Raw genomic sequence first — 19,746 nt, forward strand, 5'->3', positions numbered from 1 at the left:
TATGATAACGTGTATAACCAGTCATTTATTTTAATGTTACATAATTATTTGTCTGCTTTTATAGTTTGATTATATGAACATTTAAAAAAAAAAATTTTTTGCTGACTTGTTTGAATGAATAACACTGGTATATAGCCCTGTAAATGATTACATTTAATTTAGTTATAATTTGATTAAGACCTTAATTTGAATTGAATTCATTAGTAATGAACGTGTTAGCCTACATTTGAGTGATCGCTGTGTAGCATTGCCTGGTATGGAATGTTGTTGACATACGTTCTTTCTCAGGTGTGTAACCCAAATTGTGTGAAATGTTGAGAATACTTTCAAAATATGTGGTCATCCATTGTCAAACATTTAGTAATGTCTCTCTTATTCATTTTAGGGTGCGGTATATAATTTTAGCCCAGGTCAGTTAATATTCTCTATGGGGGTAGGCCTATTTGTCTTCCGACCTCTAGTCAAATCAAATTTGAGATCAAATTTATTTAGAGAGCCCTTCTTACATCAGCTGATATCTCAAAGTGCTGTACAGAAACCCAGCCTAAAACCCCAAACAGCAAGCAATGTACGGTGGCTAGGAAAAACTCCCTAGAAAGGCCAGAACCTAGGAAGAAACCTAGAGAGGAACCAGGCTATGGGGTGGCCAGTCCTCTCCTGGCTGTGCCGGGTGGAGATTATAACAGAACATGGCCAAGATGTTTTAATGTTCATAGATGACCAGCAGGGTCAAATAATAATAATCACAGTGGTTGTCGAGGGTGCAACAGGTCAGCACCTCAGGAGTAAATGTCAGTTGGCTTTTCATAGCCGGTCATTCAGAGTATCTCTACTGCTCTATCTCTACTAGTGTCATTCATCCAGGCCCCATCTGGGTTCTCAATTGAATTGTGTTTCATATAGTCAATTCCATGTCTGACATCAGCCTTACCATTTTGATCTGGTTGTTGTGGAGATGTTTAAAGAAAAGGAACTTATTGAGCATGTATTCATTTATTTGCACATTATGATAATGAGCATGTTATAAAGGTTTACTGCGGATAAAGTGCATCGTTGTACACAGATGAATGCACACATAGCTTGGCACTAGGGATAGGCCTATGAAAAATGAGGGAGGTGAATTTGCAAGTGAAATCACACTTGTTTGCTGGTGAATTAATTTAGATGACATAATGCTGTTTATCAACAAATGATACGACGTGGAAGCATTTGTTGAGCAAAAGTTAATTTAGAAATCTCAGAATCACGTAAACCAATTGGGATAATGAGGATTGCAGGATCAACCTAGGAGGAGTCCTGAGCAGATTAATGTTTTCTCCTCTGTGACATAATAGCATAGTACCCTCATCTTCATGCTATTTCATTGTTTTTGTTAAATATTTATCCCGCATTAGATGACATTACTCAAAGTTTTCCAACTGAAGCTACACTGCATCTGTGAAGTACAGATGTTTGTTAAAAGAGAATGTTTATTGTCTGGATTAAGCTGGCCTGTCGGGATCTATCAGTGTCTTCAGACTCCCTGTGAGGATGTGGGACTTACAGGACAGTGTGCTCCCGTCTGCACCTGAATTAGCTATGTACTGTGGCAAATATCCCAATTTTTTGGCTAATTTTAAATTTCCAAGTGGAGGTGCTCACACTGCTGTTGTTTAGTTCATTTTCTTTGGTCAGAAAATACTTTTTTAGTCAAGACACAGGTGTCCAACTGCTCTCCCTCATGTTTTGTTCCTATAGTGCTGCACTATGGCTTGGTAGCACCTTGCAGCACAACATGGGGATCGGGACTCAGCTCTTGCTACTGCTCTGGAAGAACATCACTTACCGCAGGAGGAACAAGGTGGGAACTGAACTGGCACGTGTTCAGTAGTTGGCCCTACATCACATTAACAGATGAGATTAGGATATTAAGAGCCAACATGTCTCAATGTACCACAATTTATAAAGAGCAAACATGTATGTGTGTACCACTTATGTAAAGCCAACATGTCTCTATGTACCACTTCTGATTCTAACGTTCCTATTGACCATGTCCCCTTTTTAATCATGAATGAAATTGATATCCATGATGTAACCTAACAAATTAATTAGGCCTTTTTGACCATTAAGCTACAGGTGCAATCTGTTGTCTTAAGACTCCTAACATAAGGCAGGCATCAAAGGCAGTGGTAGCTACTAGCCACTATTAGCCTAATGTGTGTGATGATGTAATCCCTCCCTCCCTCCAGGTCCAGTTGATTATCGAGCTGGTCTGGCCTCTGTTCCTCTTCCTCATCCTCATCTCAGTGCGTCACTCTCATCCTCCCTACAAACAGAGCCAATGTGAGTGCCCATCAGTCATTCTACTCTTGTGTTGACAGTGTTGCTCTCGTGTCAACTGCCTACCAGCTCTGCTGTAACACACAGGTTAAGCTCTCCCTCCCTGCCTCAGAAATTTCCAGCCAACCACATAAGCTGATTAGCTAGGTGAGAGTGATTCTGGGTGCCGCCAGACTTTTTCCAGCCTGTTCTGCTCTTGATCGTCATCTTGCTTATTTTTGGACTCTTGTCATGCAGTGGGTCAATTTCACAGTCGTAACATTGTATGTATTTTAGCTCAATCTCAGTGTTTACATTTGTCCATGGTTCACATCATGACTGGTTTCCTCTCACATGAATCCTATCAGTCTCGAGACCCCAGCAAAAATGAGCTTTAAATTTATCTATTTGACCTAGATAGTTTGTGTATGTATTGATATGTAGACTGCGTGTGACTTTTTTTAAATCGTTTTTTTTATTTAGTTCTGTCTTTGAGCTGTTCTTGTCTATTATGTTTTGTGTGGACCCCAGGAAGAGTAGCTGCTGCTTTTGCAACAGCTAATGGGGATCCTAATAAAATAGCAAATAAATGTATCTGCATGTCCAGACCTTATATTTAGCCTCACAATGAAGTGGTTTACCCTTTTCTTTTCAGGACAACCAGGGCAACAAGTAGAACACAACACAATTTGACATAGACATGCATTCATGAGCTTTATTGACAAATGTCAATAAAAATAAGATTAGCCAAAGCAAAAACCTGATAAAAATGAATGTATATGAATGCTGTAAGTACAGAAATTGTTTTCTCAGTGGGAAATGAATATCCAACTAGTCAGTGACAATTGTGTGGTGTATGTGACAGCAGCTATGTGCGATTCTGATTGTCTGTAGTTCAAACACACAATGTTTAAAAGGGGTTTGAAGGTGGGACTCATTGGATTAACAATGTTCTGACAGACATCTCAGAGACTAGGCCAATCTTACTGTGTTGAAAGGAGTGTGATTATTACACACATCAAAATCTATCACAGGAACTGGGCAACAGTTCAACAGTGTTTTGCATGTCTCAGGTCAATCCCACATCTGTGTGTGTGTGTGTGTGTGTGTGTGTGTGTGTGTGTGTGTGTGTGTGTGTGTGTGTGTGTGTGTGTGTGTGTGTGTGTGTGTGTGTGTGTGTGTGTGTGTGTGTGTGTGTGTGTGTAATTCCAGGTCATTTCCCCAACAAGGCACTTCCCTCAGCAGGCACCCTGCCATGGGTTCAGGGGATCATCTGCAACATCAACAACCCCTGCTTCCACAACCCCACTCAGGGGGAGACCCCAGGGCGGGTGGGCAACTTTGACAACTCCATGTGGGTGAACTGCAGTGTATTTGTGTGTGGCCAAAGTACTTAATTGGTGGTTGTTGAACATCAGGGATTTGGGCCAGTTCTGTTTCAATGTTTTCTGATAAAAGTGTTCTAAGCCAGATTATGTGATACAATTAAAGTACCGGTAAATGATTTAGGGCATGTGTTGGAATCAGAACATTTCAACATGTTTATTTTTTATTTAAACTGAATTGGAGTTGACTTCCAACCCTACTGCATGCCACTGAGTTGTTTGATATGAAGCTTTAATTGTATAACAACCAATCCATAAATCTGTTTTATCTCTCCATCTCACCCCAAGTGTTTTTTTTCCTCCTGCAGACTCTCTCGACTCTTAGTGGACTCGCAGACAATCCTGTCCTACAGTGGCAACCAGACAGCCTTCTCTGGCTTTCAGGACCTTCTAGATACTATACGGAGACTTGGAGAGAGGCCAGGCGCCTGGCCAAGTATGTGGCTGTCTTGAGACAGTGAATACGGATCAGAGCATTGCAGTCCGCAAATTCTCTTTGTGGATTGTCTCAAACAGGAGAATACAATGAAGTGTCAAGTGTCTGTCTGTCTGTGCTGTTTTGTTGTCCTGTTATGTCCTGATTCATGTTTTTTGTTTGCGTTATAGATCTTCCTGTGGGAGAATACCTGCGAGCCAATCAGACCTTCTCCAACTTTCTCCTGACCAATGGCAGCCTGTCTCCCTCTGCCCTAGACCAGCTGTTCAGGGCTCGCCTGAACTTTCAGGTGGTAAGCACTGCATTAAACCACATGTTAACTCCCAGTCAGGCTAAAAGTATCTCATGAGTTCAACCAAGGTAGTATGCACAGAAAAAAAAACGAATTGAATCAGCGGTGAACATAAACCTGACTATATACACGCCTACTTACATTATTTAGCAGACAGTCCAGAGCAACTTACAGTAGTGAGTGTATACAATTTCATAATGGTCCCTCGTGGAAATCAAACCTACAACCCTGAAGTTGCAAGCACCATTCTCAACCAACTGAGCCACACGGGACCACTTGTTTTACATCTGTGTCTTTGGGTATCTTCTTGACCACATGTATCTCTCTGGACAAGAGAAATACCTACAGTATGTAAGAATGCTGTTCATTGACTATAGCTCAGCCTTCAACACCATAGTACCCTCCAAGCTCATCATCAAGCTCGGGGACCTGGGTCTGAACCCCGCCCTGTGCAACTTGGTCCTAGACTTCCTGATGGGCCGCCCCCAGGTGGTGAAGGTAGGAAACAAAACCTCCACTTCGCTGATCCTCAACACAGGGGCCCCACAAGGGTGCATACTCAACCCCCTCCTGTACTCCCTGTTCACCCATGACTGCGTGGCCACACGCCTCCAACGCAATCATAACATTTTCAGATGACACAACCATAGTAGGCCTGATTACCAACAATGACGAGACAGCCTACGGGGAGGAGGTGAGGGCCCTGGTGGAGTGGTGCCAGGAAAATAACCTCTCCCTCAACGTCAACAAAACGAAGGAGCTGTTCTTGGACTTCAGGAAAACGCAGAGGGAGCACACCCCTATCTACATCGACGGGACCGCAGTGGATAAGGTAGAAAGCTTCAAGTTCCTCGGCGTACACATCACTGACGATCTGAAATGGTCCACCCACACAGACAGTGTGGTGAAGAAGGCGCAACAGCGCCTCTTCAACCTCAGGATACTGAAGAAATTTGTCTTGGCCGCGAAGACCCTCACAAACTTTTACATATGCACAATTGAGAGCATCCTGTCGGGCTGTATCACCGCCTGGTACGGCAACTGCACCGCCCGCAACCGCAGAGCACTCCAGAGGGTGGTGCGGTCTGCCCAACGCATCACCAGGGGCACGCTGCCTGCCCTCCAGGACACCTACAGCACCCGATGTCACAGGAAGGCCAAAAAGATCATCAAGGACATCAACCACCAGAGCCACTGCCTGTTCACCCCGCTATAATCCAGAAGGCGAGGTCAGTACAGGTGAATCAAAGCTGGGACCGAGAGACTGAAAAACAGCTTCTATCTCAAGGCCATCAGACTGTTAAATAGCCATCACTAGCCGGCTACCACCTGGTTACTAAACCTCCCACGTTAGAGGCTGCTACCCTATGTAGACATGGAATCACTGGCCACTTTAATAATGGAACACTAGTCACATTAATAATGTTTACATATTTACTCATTTCATATGTATCTACTGTATTTTAGTCAATGCCTCTCCGACATTGCTCGTTCTAATATTTATATATTTCTTAATTCCATTATTTTTCTTTTAGATTTGTGTGTATTTTTGTGAACTGTTAGATATTATATTAGATATATATTACTGCACTCTTGGAGCTAGGAACACAGCATTTCGCTACACCCGCATTAACATCTGCTAAATATGTGTATGTGACCAATACAATTTGATTTGATTTGTAGGTGTCTCTGGCAGGCACTGGGGTGATGCTGAAGGACATTGTGTGCAATGCCACTGTGCTGAGCCAGTTCCTCACTGTAGATCAAGAGGATTCTATGGCGGAGCTGCAGAGCCAGCTCTGTGCCATCCCAGCCGACACCCTGCAGCAAGCAGAGCAGCTCTTCCTCTCCCAGCTGGACTTCAGCAAGTTCTTTACGGTCAGTTGAGGTCGCACACTCTCTGTCTGTGGCTGTTCATGTTGTTGTGAAAGGAAAAATATATTGCTGTTTTCCTATCGAAGTGCATGTAAATTAACTTGATGTACAAAAATATTCAGCCACTCTCTGAGGAAAATATATTTTTCTATGCTATAACAATGGGTCACATAGTATGTCTGCTTGTTCTTTTATAGATTAATTCTACCTGACAACAGGTGCTTTTTATTGTCTTCCAAGAATCAAGTACTGTATGCATGAAGTTAATGAATCAACTGCTGTGTCATGTTCTTAGCTGTGAACAAGCTAAGAGCATCTGTCTATCATCCACCTTCCAAAAGACTTTAGTTACAGGGACTACATTAAAGCGCTTTCTAAATATGCACTTAATTCACAGTAGCAGTGGAAAATAATAGTCTGTCCTATATAATCCACGGAATTTTATAAGAAATGTGGAGTAAATTGCTTGTTCAGTTTGGCCATTTACTTTTGGATTAGATTATTATATGAGCGGACCCTCTGCAATTATGTGGTTTTAATTAGAAATGTTTAGGTGAGCTCAATTAATTTCTATTGGGGAATTCAACTGTTTGAAGGTTTTTAGAAAGCTAATTTACTATAGCATTTGTGCTAATGTAGCATTATACTCTTAATACTAACATTGAATATCATTGCACACAATAGAATCTCCAATCTTCAGTCTCTAGATGTGGATAACAGATCGAGCTAAATCCTAAGGTTAATCCTGGCTCTACTTTCCTCCCTCAGAGAGACAGACTGAGGGCCAACGCCGGTGACCTCCGGGTCATCAGTCAAGCGGTCACCTCCGTGTCCAAGGAGTTGGCAGTACTCATGGATGACGTAAGAATACCATCTTCTATTCTTTCTTATATTTCTTAGGTAAATGAGAATGAGATAATTAGCCGTTCAACTTGAATACCTGCCTTGATAGCTTTGTGACACTGCCTAAAACACATTCTCACTCAGTATTAGCAAAACAATGCTTCACACCCGCCTGCAGGAAAATCCATTAATGTTGCATCTCCCCTTCGCCTTTCTTCGCTCTCTCCTTTCTTTTTCCTCTTTTCTCTCTTACTCGCTCTTTTTTTCCCGCTAGCTGTCCTCTCTCGCTAGCTTTAGGGAGTTGAACTCGGAGCTGCGTCTGCTCTCGCCAGAGAACCGTTCGACCCTGCCACGGGAGAGCTTCAGGGCCTTCTCCAGGATTATGTGTGGCCACCCTGAGGTGGGCGGCGAGAGGATCCCTTCACTCAACTGGTACGAGGACAACGACATCAAGTCCTTCCTGGGCAAGAACGGCACCGAGGACAACGACATGGACAAGGACAACGTCACCAGTGAGAGAAAGATTTCAAAGTTCACTAGATATCTATAGGGTTTATGTGTGATAGCATTAGCTAATACTAATGAAAATCAAAACTAGCATAACTGTAGATCATCTTGGATGAAAGGGGATTTGATAATTAGATTGACATGTGTTTTCTTCTTTTTGGATGGTGGATGAATTGATGTACGTTCAAAAGGTGTATTGTTTACAATAAGTGGTGAGCTGATGAGCCGACAACCTACCTAACATGGGTGTTGTGTTGGTTCTCCCAGCCCCGTACTGTAAAAGCTTGATCCAGAGCCTGGAGTCCAACCCACTGTCTCGCATCGTGTGGCGAGGGATCAAGCCCCTGTTTATTGGCAAACTGCTGTACACACCAGACACCCCTGCCGTACGCGATGTCATGAAAGAGGTACATCAAGCCTCTGTTGTCTTTTCACACTCATACCATTCGCTCTGTATTTATTGGTGTTATACAATTTTCTCTTAGCTCTATGTTTGTAATAAAAAAAAAAAAATCATGAAATATTTTCGGTTTTATTCTATGATCCCTGTCTTCACTCGTAGGTGAACAAGACCTTCCAGGACCTGCAGATCCTAGAGGAGCTGAATGGTGCCTGGATGGAGGTGGCACCTGGTATCAAGACCTACATGGAGAGTAGTGTGGAGATACAGCTGCTGCAGGTACTGCACACATTAAAAATGCCAACAAACCTGGAGATGTCTTGATTAAGAAAATGTCATCGTGAATACTGTGTGTCTGTAGCTATGACGTCGCAACCAAAGTGCATGGTCACTATTATTATTGTATGTTGTGTATATGAAGAGCCATAGGACCCAGCAAGCCAGAACTTCTAGAAATTAGAGCCTCCCTCGTGAGAGTGGTACTATTTCTAGTCTGGCCTTCGCCATTGAAATCCTCCTCATTTGGCAGCTTTGGCCAACCGTGTCACTTCCTCTGTGTGACAGGATCTGCTGAGGCGGCCGGAGGTGGCCGTGTTGGTTAATCTGCAGCTGGAGAACACTTCCTGGACAGCCAAGCGCATTGCCCGCTTCTTGTCCACGCCCAATGAACCCAGGAAAGAAGGAGCGCCCCCTACCTGGCTGGACGTGTACTCCGACCTGAACAACACCATCACCACTCTGGCTCAAGTTACCCAGGTAGCTACCCCTCCTCCTACTCAACCATCTATGCTGCGTATTGTAGATCAGTGATCACCAACCCTGGTTCTGAAGAGCTTGTCAAGGCCATGATTAGTGTAACTTTTACTTAACCGTTAATTAGTCTAATTAGTTTAGTTGTTCTACCACTGAATTAGAAGTCCTCATTGGCATTGTGTCTGAGTTAGCTTCACTAGTCTACAGTTGTGGTTTCAGCCATTGTGTATGTAGTTATTACAGCGTGTATAACTTCACCCATTCCCTCACATTGAGTGACATGTTTATCTTGTACATTGTTTTGTACTGTAACATTACTCATGTCCTTGTTATCCTTCAGTGTTTCTCCCTGAACAAGCTGGAGGGTGCTGCCACAGAGGGACAGATGATTGACAGGGCCTTGGAGCTGCTGGAAGAGAGAGAGTTCTGGGCTGGGATAGTGTTCCTCCTTCCCAACACGTCTTTACCCGGTCTGCCCCCTCATGTCACCTACAAGATCCGCATGGACATCGACGATGTCGCACGCACCAACAAGATCAAGGACAGGTAAACTCACTGAGGGGAATGTTTGATATGAACAATGCTATTGGTTGTATTTTGGGTCATCAAACTAGGTTTGTCATGTGCCGAATACAACAGGTGTAGACCTTACAGTGAAATGCTTACTTACAAGCCCTTAACCAATAAGTGTTAAGTAAAAAATAAAAGTAACAAATAATTAAAGAACAGCAGTAAAATAACAGTAGCGAGGCTGTATACAGGGGCTACCGGTACAGAGTCAATGTGCGGGGGCACCGGTTAGTCGAGGTAATTATGGTAATATGTACATGTAGGTAGAGTTGAAGTGACTATGCATAGATAATAAACAGAGTTGCAGCAGTTTAAAAGAGGGGGAATGCAAGTAGTCTGAGTAGCCATTTGATTAGCTGTTCAGGAGTCTTATGGACCTAGACTTGGCGCTTCTGTACCATTTGCTGTGCGGTAGCAGAGAGAACAGTCTATGACTAGGGTGGCTGGAGTCTGACAATTTGTAGGGCCTTCCTCTAACACCGCCTGGTATAGAGGTCCTGGATGGCAGGAACCTTGGCCCCAGTGATGTACTGGGCTGTACGCACTACCCTCTGTAGTGCCTGCTGGAGTGCCTGCTGGAGGAAGTCAGGAAGCTGTGAGGAGAAACACAGACCGAATCTCATCCTAATCAGTTCTTAGTCAAGCGGAGGATGGCGACATCGAGATCTACCTCTGCACGTTCGAACAGACACTCCGGGATGGATGGCCCAAGGCCCCGTTCCTGTCCGGAGACGCCCAAAAGGCGTATTATGACCTCAACACCGAACAGGCGGCAAACTATGACTGTCTCGAGTGAGGTACTCAGCCGCTACGGGTACAGCCTGGCACGTCAGGCCCAACTGGTCCACAACTGGAGGTTCGTGACCGAAGCTTCCCCCCGAGCCCAGATGAGCGACCTACTGCACATCACCAGAGCATGACTCCTAACCGACATAGCCACCCTCCCCGTTATCGACAAAGTGGTCATGGATCCCTTCTTTCGGGTGCTACCTTACGACATGAAGAGGGCGGTGAGTCTACGCACGCCCCAGACCTTGGACCTCTTGGGAGCCGTGGAGACGCACCAGAATACTGAGGCCCTGCTGAAGGGGATGCAGGCCGAGGCCGGGAACCGTCGAAGGGGACCCCACCACTGTACTCCCCAATCCGACAGTCAGCCAGGCTAAAGGACTGCAGACCCGCGGAGAGACAGCCGGTTGGAGAGTCGACCCTCCGCCGACAACCCCAGGTGGATGAAGACTAAAGGAGGTGTTTGAGTGTGGCGCCCGGGAACACCTCGCATGGAATTTCCGGTTCGAGAGGAGTCGATGTCATCAGCGGGCCATGCAATAAACTACGTCACCTCCTGTTGGGCCCACAGCGAACCACCAGCACCCATGGTCCCGTTGAAAGTCAACGGTCATAACAGCCACATTCTGTTGGATTCTGGGAGTGTGGCAACGCTCGTACAAGCGCGACAGCTGGACCATCCGACCGACCGTGGTGAGAAGTCACGTGCCGAATACAACAGGTGACATTACAGTGAAATGCTTACTTACAAGCCCTTAACCAATAAGTGTTAAGTAAAAAATAAAAGTAACAAATAATTAAAGAACAGCAGTAAAATAACAGTAGCGAGGGTGTATACAGGGGCTACCGGTACAGAGTCAATGTGTCGGGGCACCGGTTAGTCGAGGTATCAGTTGAGTTGCTGATACAAAGAATGAGGGCTGGTAACCCTGGCTAGCTCTGTTGCCCCCTGCCTAAAATAATTGTGGGTACATTATCCCCTGATAGACTTCCACTATTGCTTTAGATACAACCATGGTGCTGCTGCATTACAATACCAATATAATGTTCATGGGAATGTTTCCCCCCCCCAGGTTCTGGGACCCGGGCCCAGCAGCGGACCCCTTCAGTGACATGCGCTACATCTGGGGGGGCTTTGTGTACGTACAGGACCTGGTGGAGAGAGCTGTGGCCCGTGTGCTGAGTGGTGTGGAGCTGTACACTGGCCTCTACATCCAGCAGATGCCCTACCCCTGCTACGTGGATGACGTGTGAGTAGGACTCAAACCTCCCCAACCTCCTTATCAACTTTTTTCCCCACCCATCCTCCTCTCGCTCTTAACTTTTCCTTTTTTTCATGCTCTATGAAACGTTTTCACATACTATCTATTACTCACCCATACTACCTCATACCTCTCTTCCCTCCTTACCTTCTCTTTTCTTCTATCCCTCCTCCAGTTTCCTACGCGTGCTGAACCGCTCGCTGCCCCTATTCATGACGCTGGCGTGGATCTACTCGGTGGCCATGATCATCAAGGGCGTGGTGTACGAAAAGGAGGCGCGGCTCAAGGAGACCATGAGGATCATGGGGCTTGGTACAGGCCAGCTGTGGGTCAGCTGGTTCATCAGCAGCCTGGTGCCCTTCCTGGTCAGCGCCGGCCTCCTCATTGCTCTGCTCAAGGCATGTGGTCTAATATCAATCAATCAATCAAATTTATTTATAAAAACCTTCTTACATCACCCGATGTCACAAAGTGCTGTACAGAAACCCAGCCTAAAACCCCAAACAGCAAGCAAAGCAGGTGTAGAAGCACGGTGGCTAGGAAAAACTCCCTAGAAAGGCCAGAACCTAGGAAGAAACCTAGAGGAACCAGGCTATGAGGGGTGGCCAGTCCTCTTCTGGCTGTGCCGGATGGAGATTATAACAGAACATGGCCAAGATGTTCAAATGTTCATAGATGACCAGCAGGGTCAAATAATAATAATCACAGTGGTTGTCGAGGGTGCAATAGGTCAGCACCTCAGGAGTAAATGTCAGTTGGCTTTTCATAGCCGATCATTGAGAGTATCTCTACCGCTCCTGCTGTCTCTAGAGAGTTGAAAACAGCAGGTCTGAGACAGGTAGCATGTCCGGTGAACAGGTCAGGGTTCCATAGCCGCAGGCAGAACATTTGAAACTGGAGCAGCAGCACGGCCAGGTGGACTGGGGACAGCAAGGAGTCATCAGGCCAGGTAGTCCTGAGGCAGGGCCCTAGGGCTCAGGTCCTCCGAGAGAGAGAAAGAGAGAGCATACTTGCATTCACACAGGACACTGGATAAGACAGGATAAATACTCTAGATAGACTCCAGATAGGAACACCGAAATTTACAGTTGATTTGTCAGAGGACAAACCATCCACAGAGATAAACTGTTATCTTTCCGACAGATAAGATCTAAACCAGGCCAGCACTTGTCCGTGTAGACAAATTTGGGTTTCCAATCTCTCCAAAAGAATGTGGTGATCGATAGGATCAAAAGCAGCACTAAGGTCTAGGAGCACGAGGACAGATGCAGAGCCTCGGTCTGACGCCATTAACTTCTTACGGCTGAGATCCCGTTAACGGGATCGATATGACAACAGCCAGTGAAAGTGCAGGGCGCCAAATTCAAAAAACAACAGAAATCTCATAATTATAATTCCTCAGACATACAAGTATTTTACACCATTTTAAAGATACACTTCTTGTTAATCCCACCACAGTGTCCGATTTCAAATAGGCTTTTCGGTGAAAGCACCACAAACGATTATGTTAGGTCAGCACCTATTCACAGAAAAACACAGCCATTTTTCCAGCCAAAGAGAGGAGTCACAAAAATCAGAAATAGAGATAGATTGAATCACTAACCTTTGATGATCTTTATCAGATGACACTCATAGGACTTCATGTTACACAATACATGTATGTTTTGTTCGATAAAGTTCATATTTATATCCAAAAATCTCAGTTTACATTGGCGCATTATGTTCAGTAATGTTTTGCCTCCAAAACATCCGGTGATTTTGCAGAGAGCCACATCAATTTACAGAAATACTCATAATAAACATTGATAAAAGATACAAGTATTAAACATGGAACTTTAGATAAACTTCTCCTTAATGCAACCGCTGTGTCAGATTTCAAAAAAACTTTACGGAAAAAGCACACCATGCTATAATCTGAGTACAGAGCCCAAATAAGCCATAAAGATATCCGCCATTTTTTGGAGTCAACAGAAGTCAGAAATAGTATCATAAATATTCACTTACCTTTGATGATCTTCATCAGAATGCACTCCCAGGAATCCCAGTTCCACAATAAATGTTTGTTTTGTTCGATATAGTCTATCATTTTGTCCAAATACCTTCATTTTGTTTGCGCGTTCAGTCCAGTAATCCACATTCATGATGCGCAGTTCAGACGAAAAGTCAAACAATTCCATTACAGTTCGTAGAAAATTGTCAAACGATGTATAGAATCAATCTTTAGGATGTTTTGAACATAAATCTTCAATAATGTTTCAACCGGAGAATTCCTTTTTCTTCAGAAATGCGATGGAAACAGGTCGCTCTCACGTGACTGCGCATGTTCAGCTCGTGCCAGACACCTGACTCAAAGAGCTCTCCTTCCCTCATTCTTCACAGTAGAAGCATCAAACAATGTTTTAAAGACTGTTGACATCTAGTGGAAGCCTTAGGAAGTGCAAAATGACCAATATCTCACTGTATATTGGATAGGCAAACCTACAAACCTCAGATTTCCCACTTCCTGGTTGGATTTTTTCTCAGGTTTTTGCCTGCCTTATGAGTTCTGTTATACTCACAGACATCATTCAAACAGTTTTAGAAACTTCTGAGTGTTTTCTATCCAGATATACTAATAATATGCATATCTTAGCCTCTGAGCCTGAGTAGCAGGCAGTTTACTCTGGGCATCTTTTCATCCAAGCTACTCAATACTGCCACCCAGCCATAAGAAGTTTTAAAAGGTAATTTACCACCTTCACAAGTGCAGTCTCAGTGCTATGATGGGGTCTAAAACCAGACTGAAGCGTTTCGTATGCATTGTTTGTTTTCAGGAAGGCAGTGAGTTGCTGCGCAACAGCCTTTTCTAACATCTTTGAGAGGAATGGGAGATTCGATATAGGCCGATAGTTTTTTATATTTTCTGGGTCAAGGTTTTGCTTTTTCAAGAGAGGCTTTATTACTGCCACTTTTAGTGAGTTTGGTACACATCCGGTGGATAGAGAGCCGTTCATTATGTTCAACATAGGAGGGCCAAGCACAGGAAGCAGCTCTTTCAGTAGTTTAGTAGGATTAGGATCCAGTATGCAGCTTGAAGGTTTAGAGGCCATGATTATTTTCATCATTGTGTCAAGAGATATAGAATTAAAAAACTTGAGTGTCTTCCTTGATCCTAGGTCCTGGCAGAGTTGTGCAGACTCAGGACAACTGAGCTTTGGAGGAATACGCAGATTTAAAGAGGAGTCCGTAATTTGCTTTCTAATGATCATGATCTTTTCGTCAAAGAAGTTCATGCATTTATCACTGCTAAAGTGAAAGCCATCCACTCTTGGGGAATGCTGCGTTTTAGTTAGCTTTACGACAGTATCAACATTTTTGGGGGGATTGTTCTTATTTTCCTCAATTAAGTTGGAAAAATAGGATAATCGAGCAGCAGTGAGGGCTCTTCGATACTGCACGGTACTGTCTTTCCAAGCTAGTCGGAAGACTTCCAGTTTTGCGTAGCGCAATTTCCGTTCCAATTTTCTGGAAGCTTGCTTCAGAGCTCGGGTATTTTCTGTATACCAGGGAGCTAGTTTCTTATGATAAATGTTTTTTGTTTTTAGGGGTGCGACTGCATCTAGGGTATTGCGCAAGGTTAAATTGAGTTCCTCAGTTAGGTGGTTAACTGATTGTTGTACTCTGATGTCCTTGGGTAGGTGGAGGGAGTCTGAAAGGGCATCTAGGAATCTTTGGGTTGTCCAAGAATTTATAGCACGGCTTTTGATGATCCTTGGTTGGTGTCTGAGCAGATTATTTGTTGCAATTGCAAACATAATAAAATGGTGGTCCGATAGTCCAGGATTATGAGGAAAAACATTAAAACCCACAACATTTATTTAACGGGACAAAACTAGGTCCAGAGTATGACTGTGGCAGTGAGTAGGTCCGGAGACATGTTGGACAAAACCCACTGAGTCGATGATGGCTCCGAAAGCCTTTTGGAGTGGGTCTGTGGACTTTTCCATGTGAATATTAAAGTCACCAAAATGTTTTATATTATCTGCCATGACTACAAGGTCCGATAGGAATTCAGGGAACTCAGTGAGGAACGCTGTATATGGCCCAGGAGGGCTGTAAACAGTAGCTATAAAAAGTGATTGAGTAGGCTGCATAGATTTCATGACTAGAAGGTCAAAAGACGAAAACGTCGTTTTTTTTGGTAAACTGAAATTTGCTATCTTAAATGTTAGCAACACCCCCGCCTTTGCGGGATGCGCGGGGGATATGGTCACTAGTGTAACCAGGAGGTGAGGCCTCATTTAACACAGTAAATTCATCAGGCTTAAGCCATGTTTCAGGCCAATCACATCAAGATTATGATCAGTGATTAGTTCATTGACTATAACTGCCTTGGAAGTGAGGGATCTAACATTAAGTAGCCCTATTTTGAGATGTGAGGTATCACAATCTCTTTCAATAATGGCAGGAATGGAGGAGGTCTTTATTCTAGTGAGATTGCTAAGGCGAACACCACCATGTTTAGTTTTGCCCAACCTAGATCGAGGCATAGACATGGTCTCAATGGGGATAGCTGAGCTGACTACACTGACTGTGCTAGTGGCAGACTCCACAAAGCTGGCAGACTGGCTAACAGGGTGCAGGCCAGGCAGCAGGCTATCTCATTGTGGAGCTAGAGGAGTTCGAGCCCTGTCTGTGTTCGTAGATACGATGAGAGCACCCCTCCAGCTAGGATGGAGTCCGTCACTCCTCAACAGGCCAGGCTTGGTCCTGTTTTGTGGGTGAGTCCCAGAAAGAGGGCCAATTATCTACAAATTCTATATTTTGGGAGGGGCAGAAAACAGTTTTCAAACAGCGATAGCCTTGTGTTGATAATTTAGTCACTTGTTTATTTTGCCCGGGACCATGCACAGCTTGTTTATTTGCTTTAGATGTTATCAAGCCAATTATCAAGCCATTTTGTATTTGCTGTCTTTTGGCAGGACTGAAAAGTATTCACATCACAACTATGCAGTTGTCCTAGAATAATGCCCTGGATTAATGACTGGGTTCATTACAGCACTCTGTATAGTTTTAAGGCATTGCATTAGGGACACACTAAGATATAGTACTAAGACAATGAAACATCACAGAGGTGTATCACTGTCGTCTCACCCTCATCTCTTCCTGTATTGTGTTGTTCTCTTCCTCCAGTGGGGGGACATCCTGCCCTACAGCAACCCGGCTGTGGTGTTCTTCTTCCTGACGGCCTTCGCTACGGCCACCATCATGCAGTGTTTCCTCATCAGCACCTTCTTCTCCCGGGCCAACCTGGCAGCCGCCTGCGGAGGCCTCATCTACTTCGCCCTCTACCTGCCATATGTGCTGTGTGTGGCCTGGAGAGACCACCTCACCACCACACACCGTGTCCTAGCAGTGAGTCCTTATAATACACATTCTCACCACCACACACCGTGTCCTAGCAGTGAGTCCTTATAATACACATTCTCACCACCACACACCGTGTCCTAGCAGTGAGTCCTTATAATACACATTCTCACCACCACACACCGTGTCCTAGCAGTGAGTCCTTATAATACACATTCTCACCACCACACACCGTGTCCTAGCAGTGAGTCCTTATAATACACATTCTCACCACCACACACCGTGTCCTAGCAGTGAGTCCTTATAATACACATTCTCACCACCACACACCGTGTCCTAGCAGTGAGTCCTTATAATACACATTCTCACCACCACACACCGTGTCCTAGCAGTGAGTCCTTATAATACACATTCTCACCACCACACACCGTGTCCTAGCAGTGAGTCCTTATAATACACATTCTCACCACCACACACCGTGTCCTAGCAGTGAGTCCTTATAATACACATTCTCACCACCACACACCGTGTCCTAGCAGTGAGTCCTTATAATACACATTCTCACCACCACACACCGTGTCCTAGCAGTGAGTCCTTATAATACACATTCTCACCACCACACACCGTGTCCTAGCAGTGAGTCCTTATAATACACATTCTCACCACCACACACCGTGTCCTAGCAGTGAGTCCTTATAATACACATTCTCACCACCACACACCGTGTCCTAGCAGTGAGTCCTTATAATACACATTCTCACCACCACACACCGTGTCCTAGCAGTGAGTCCTTATAATACACATTGTCACGATCGTCTTTGGGTGAGAGATTGGACCAAGGCGCAGCGCGTGGAAAGTACATCTTTTTTATTTAAAGAAGGAACAAACAAAACAAAACAACAAACAGACGACCGTGAAGCTATAAATACAAAATGGTGCTGACACTGACCATTACACACTAACATAGACAATTCCCCACAAACAGCTAAAGCCTATGGTTGCCTTAAATATGGCTCCCAATCAGAGACAACAATAACCAGCTGTCTCTAATTGAGACCCAATTCAGGCAACCATAGACTTTCCTAGAAACCTACACTCAACCATAGACACAGCTAGACTACTATACTAAACATAAACCCAACTACTCTAATAAACCCCCTAAACCTTACAACCACCCTAGATACTACAAAAAACACATACATTCCCCATGTCACACCCTGACCTAACTAAAATAATTAAGAAAACAAAGAATACTAAGGCCAGGGCGTGACATAACCCCCCCCTTAAGGTGCGAACTCCGGGCGCACCAGCACAAAGTCTAGGGGAGGGTCAGGGTGGGCATCTGACCACGGTGGTGGCTCAGGCTCTGGGCGAGGTCCCCACCCCACCATAGTCACTACCCGCTTACGTAGCCTCCTCCAAATGGCCACCCTCCACATTAACCCCACTGGATTAAGGGGCAGCACCGGACTAAGGGGCAGCACCGGACTAAGGGGCAGCACCGGACTAAGGGGCAGCACCGGACTAAGGGGCAGCACCGGACTAAGGGGCAGCACCAGGATAAGGTAGCTCAGGACAGAGAGATAGCTCAGGACAGAGAGGTAGGTCAGGATAGAGAGATAGCTCAGGATAGAGGGGCAACTCCGGACTGAAGGGCAGCTCCGGACAGAGAGACAGCTCTGGACTGAGGGGCAGTTCAGGATTAATGGCAGCTCTGGGCTGAGGGGTAGCTCATGGCTGGCTGACGGCTCTGGACGCTCATGGCTGGCTGACGGCTCTGGCAGATCCTGTCTGGTTGGCGGCTCTGGCAGATCCTGTCTGGTTGGCGGCTCTGGCAGATCCTGTCTGGTTGGCGGCTCTGGCAGATCCTGTCTGGTTGGCGGCTCTGGCAGATCCTGTCTGGTTGGCGGCTCTGGCAGATCCTGACTGACGAATGGCTCTAGCGGCTCCTGACTGACTAACGGCTCTGACGGCTTGGGACAGACGGGCGGCTCTAATGGCTCGGGACAGACGGATGGCTCAGACGGCGCTGGGGAGACGGATGGCTCAGACGGCGCTGAGGAGACGGATGGCTCAGACGGCGCTGGGGAGACGGATGGCTCAGATGGCGCTGAGGAGACGGATGGCTCAGATGGCGCTGCGGAGACGGATGGCTCAGACTGATCCTGTCTGGCGGAAGGCTTTGGCTGCTCCTGTCTGGCGGAAGGCTCTGGCGGCTCCTGTCTGGCGGAAGGCTCTAGCGGCTCCTGTCTGGCGGAAGGCTCTGTACAGACGGGCAGTTCATGCGGCGCTTGGCAGACGGACAGTTCAGGCGCCGTTGGGCAGACGGCAGACTCTGGCCGGCTGAGACGCACTGTAGGCCTGGTGCGTGGTACCGGAACTGGAGGTACCGGGCTAAGGACACGCACCTTCAGGCTAGTGCGGGGAACAACAACAGGGCACACTGGACTCTCGATGCGCACTATAGGCCTGGTGCGTGGTACCGGAACTGGAGGTACCGGGCTGAGGGCACGCCCCTCAGGGCGAGTGCGGGGAGAAGGAACAGTGCGCACAGGGCTCTGGAGACGCACAGGAGGCTTGGTGCGTGGTGCCGGAACTGGTGGTACCGGGCTGGAGACACGCACCATAGGACGAGTGCGTGGAGGAGGAACAGGGCTCTGGAGACACACTGGAAGCCTGGTGCGTGGTGTAGGTACTGGTGGTAATGGGCTGGAGACACGCACCACAGGGTTAGTGCGTGGAGGAGGAACAGGGCTCTGTTGACACACAGGAAGCTTGGTGCGTGGTGTCAGCACTGGTGGTACTGGGCTGGGAACACGCACCACAGGGCTAGTGCGAGGAGCAGTAACAGTACGCACAGGACTCTGGAGACGCACAGGAGGCTTTGTGCGTGCTGTAGGCACTGTCTTAACCAGACGGCTAGCACGCTCTTCAGGACGAGTCTGGAGAACTGTTCCCGGTGACATTAAGTCACCAACACGTTCATTCGG

The 19,746-nt window shown here is 45.9% G+C and overlaps 1 protein-coding gene across 1 annotated transcript in view; it reads left to right on the top strand.

Annotated features, from left to right (window-relative positions):
- Window positions 1–1,774: 1,774 nt before the first annotated feature.
- Window positions 1,775–19,746, top strand: part of abca7 (ATP-binding cassette, sub-family A (ABC1), member 7) — a 42,774-nt gene continuing 24,802 nt past the window's right edge. The window contains exons 1-15 of the mRNA XM_039001391.1: window positions 1,775–1,840; window positions 2,229–2,322; window positions 3,511–3,652; window positions 3,992–4,119; window positions 4,290–4,411; window positions 6,095–6,289; window positions 7,055–7,147; window positions 7,404–7,641; window positions 7,904–8,043; window positions 8,199–8,315; window positions 8,601–8,792; window positions 9,130–9,335; window positions 11,222–11,398; window positions 11,586–11,808; window positions 16,583–16,804. Of these exons, the coding sequence (XP_038857319.1) occupies window positions 1,775–1,840; window positions 2,229–2,322; window positions 3,511–3,652; window positions 3,992–4,119; window positions 4,290–4,411; window positions 6,095–6,289; window positions 7,055–7,147; window positions 7,404–7,641; window positions 7,904–8,043; window positions 8,199–8,315; window positions 8,601–8,792; window positions 9,130–9,335; window positions 11,222–11,398; window positions 11,586–11,808; window positions 16,583–16,804 (2,355 nt within the window). The remainder of the gene's footprint in view (window positions 1,841–2,228; window positions 2,323–3,510; window positions 3,653–3,991; window positions 4,120–4,289; window positions 4,412–6,094; window positions 6,290–7,054; window positions 7,148–7,403; window positions 7,642–7,903; window positions 8,044–8,198; window positions 8,316–8,600; window positions 8,793–9,129; window positions 9,336–11,221; window positions 11,399–11,585; window positions 11,809–16,582; window positions 16,805–19,746) is intronic.

The sequence above is a fragment of the Salvelinus namaycush genome, chromosome 9 (assembly GCF_016432855.1).
Source record: "Salvelinus namaycush isolate Seneca chromosome 9, SaNama_1.0, whole genome shotgun sequence".
In the NCBI taxonomy this organism is placed as follows: Eukaryota; Metazoa; Chordata; class Actinopteri; order Salmoniformes; family Salmonidae; genus Salvelinus; species Salvelinus namaycush.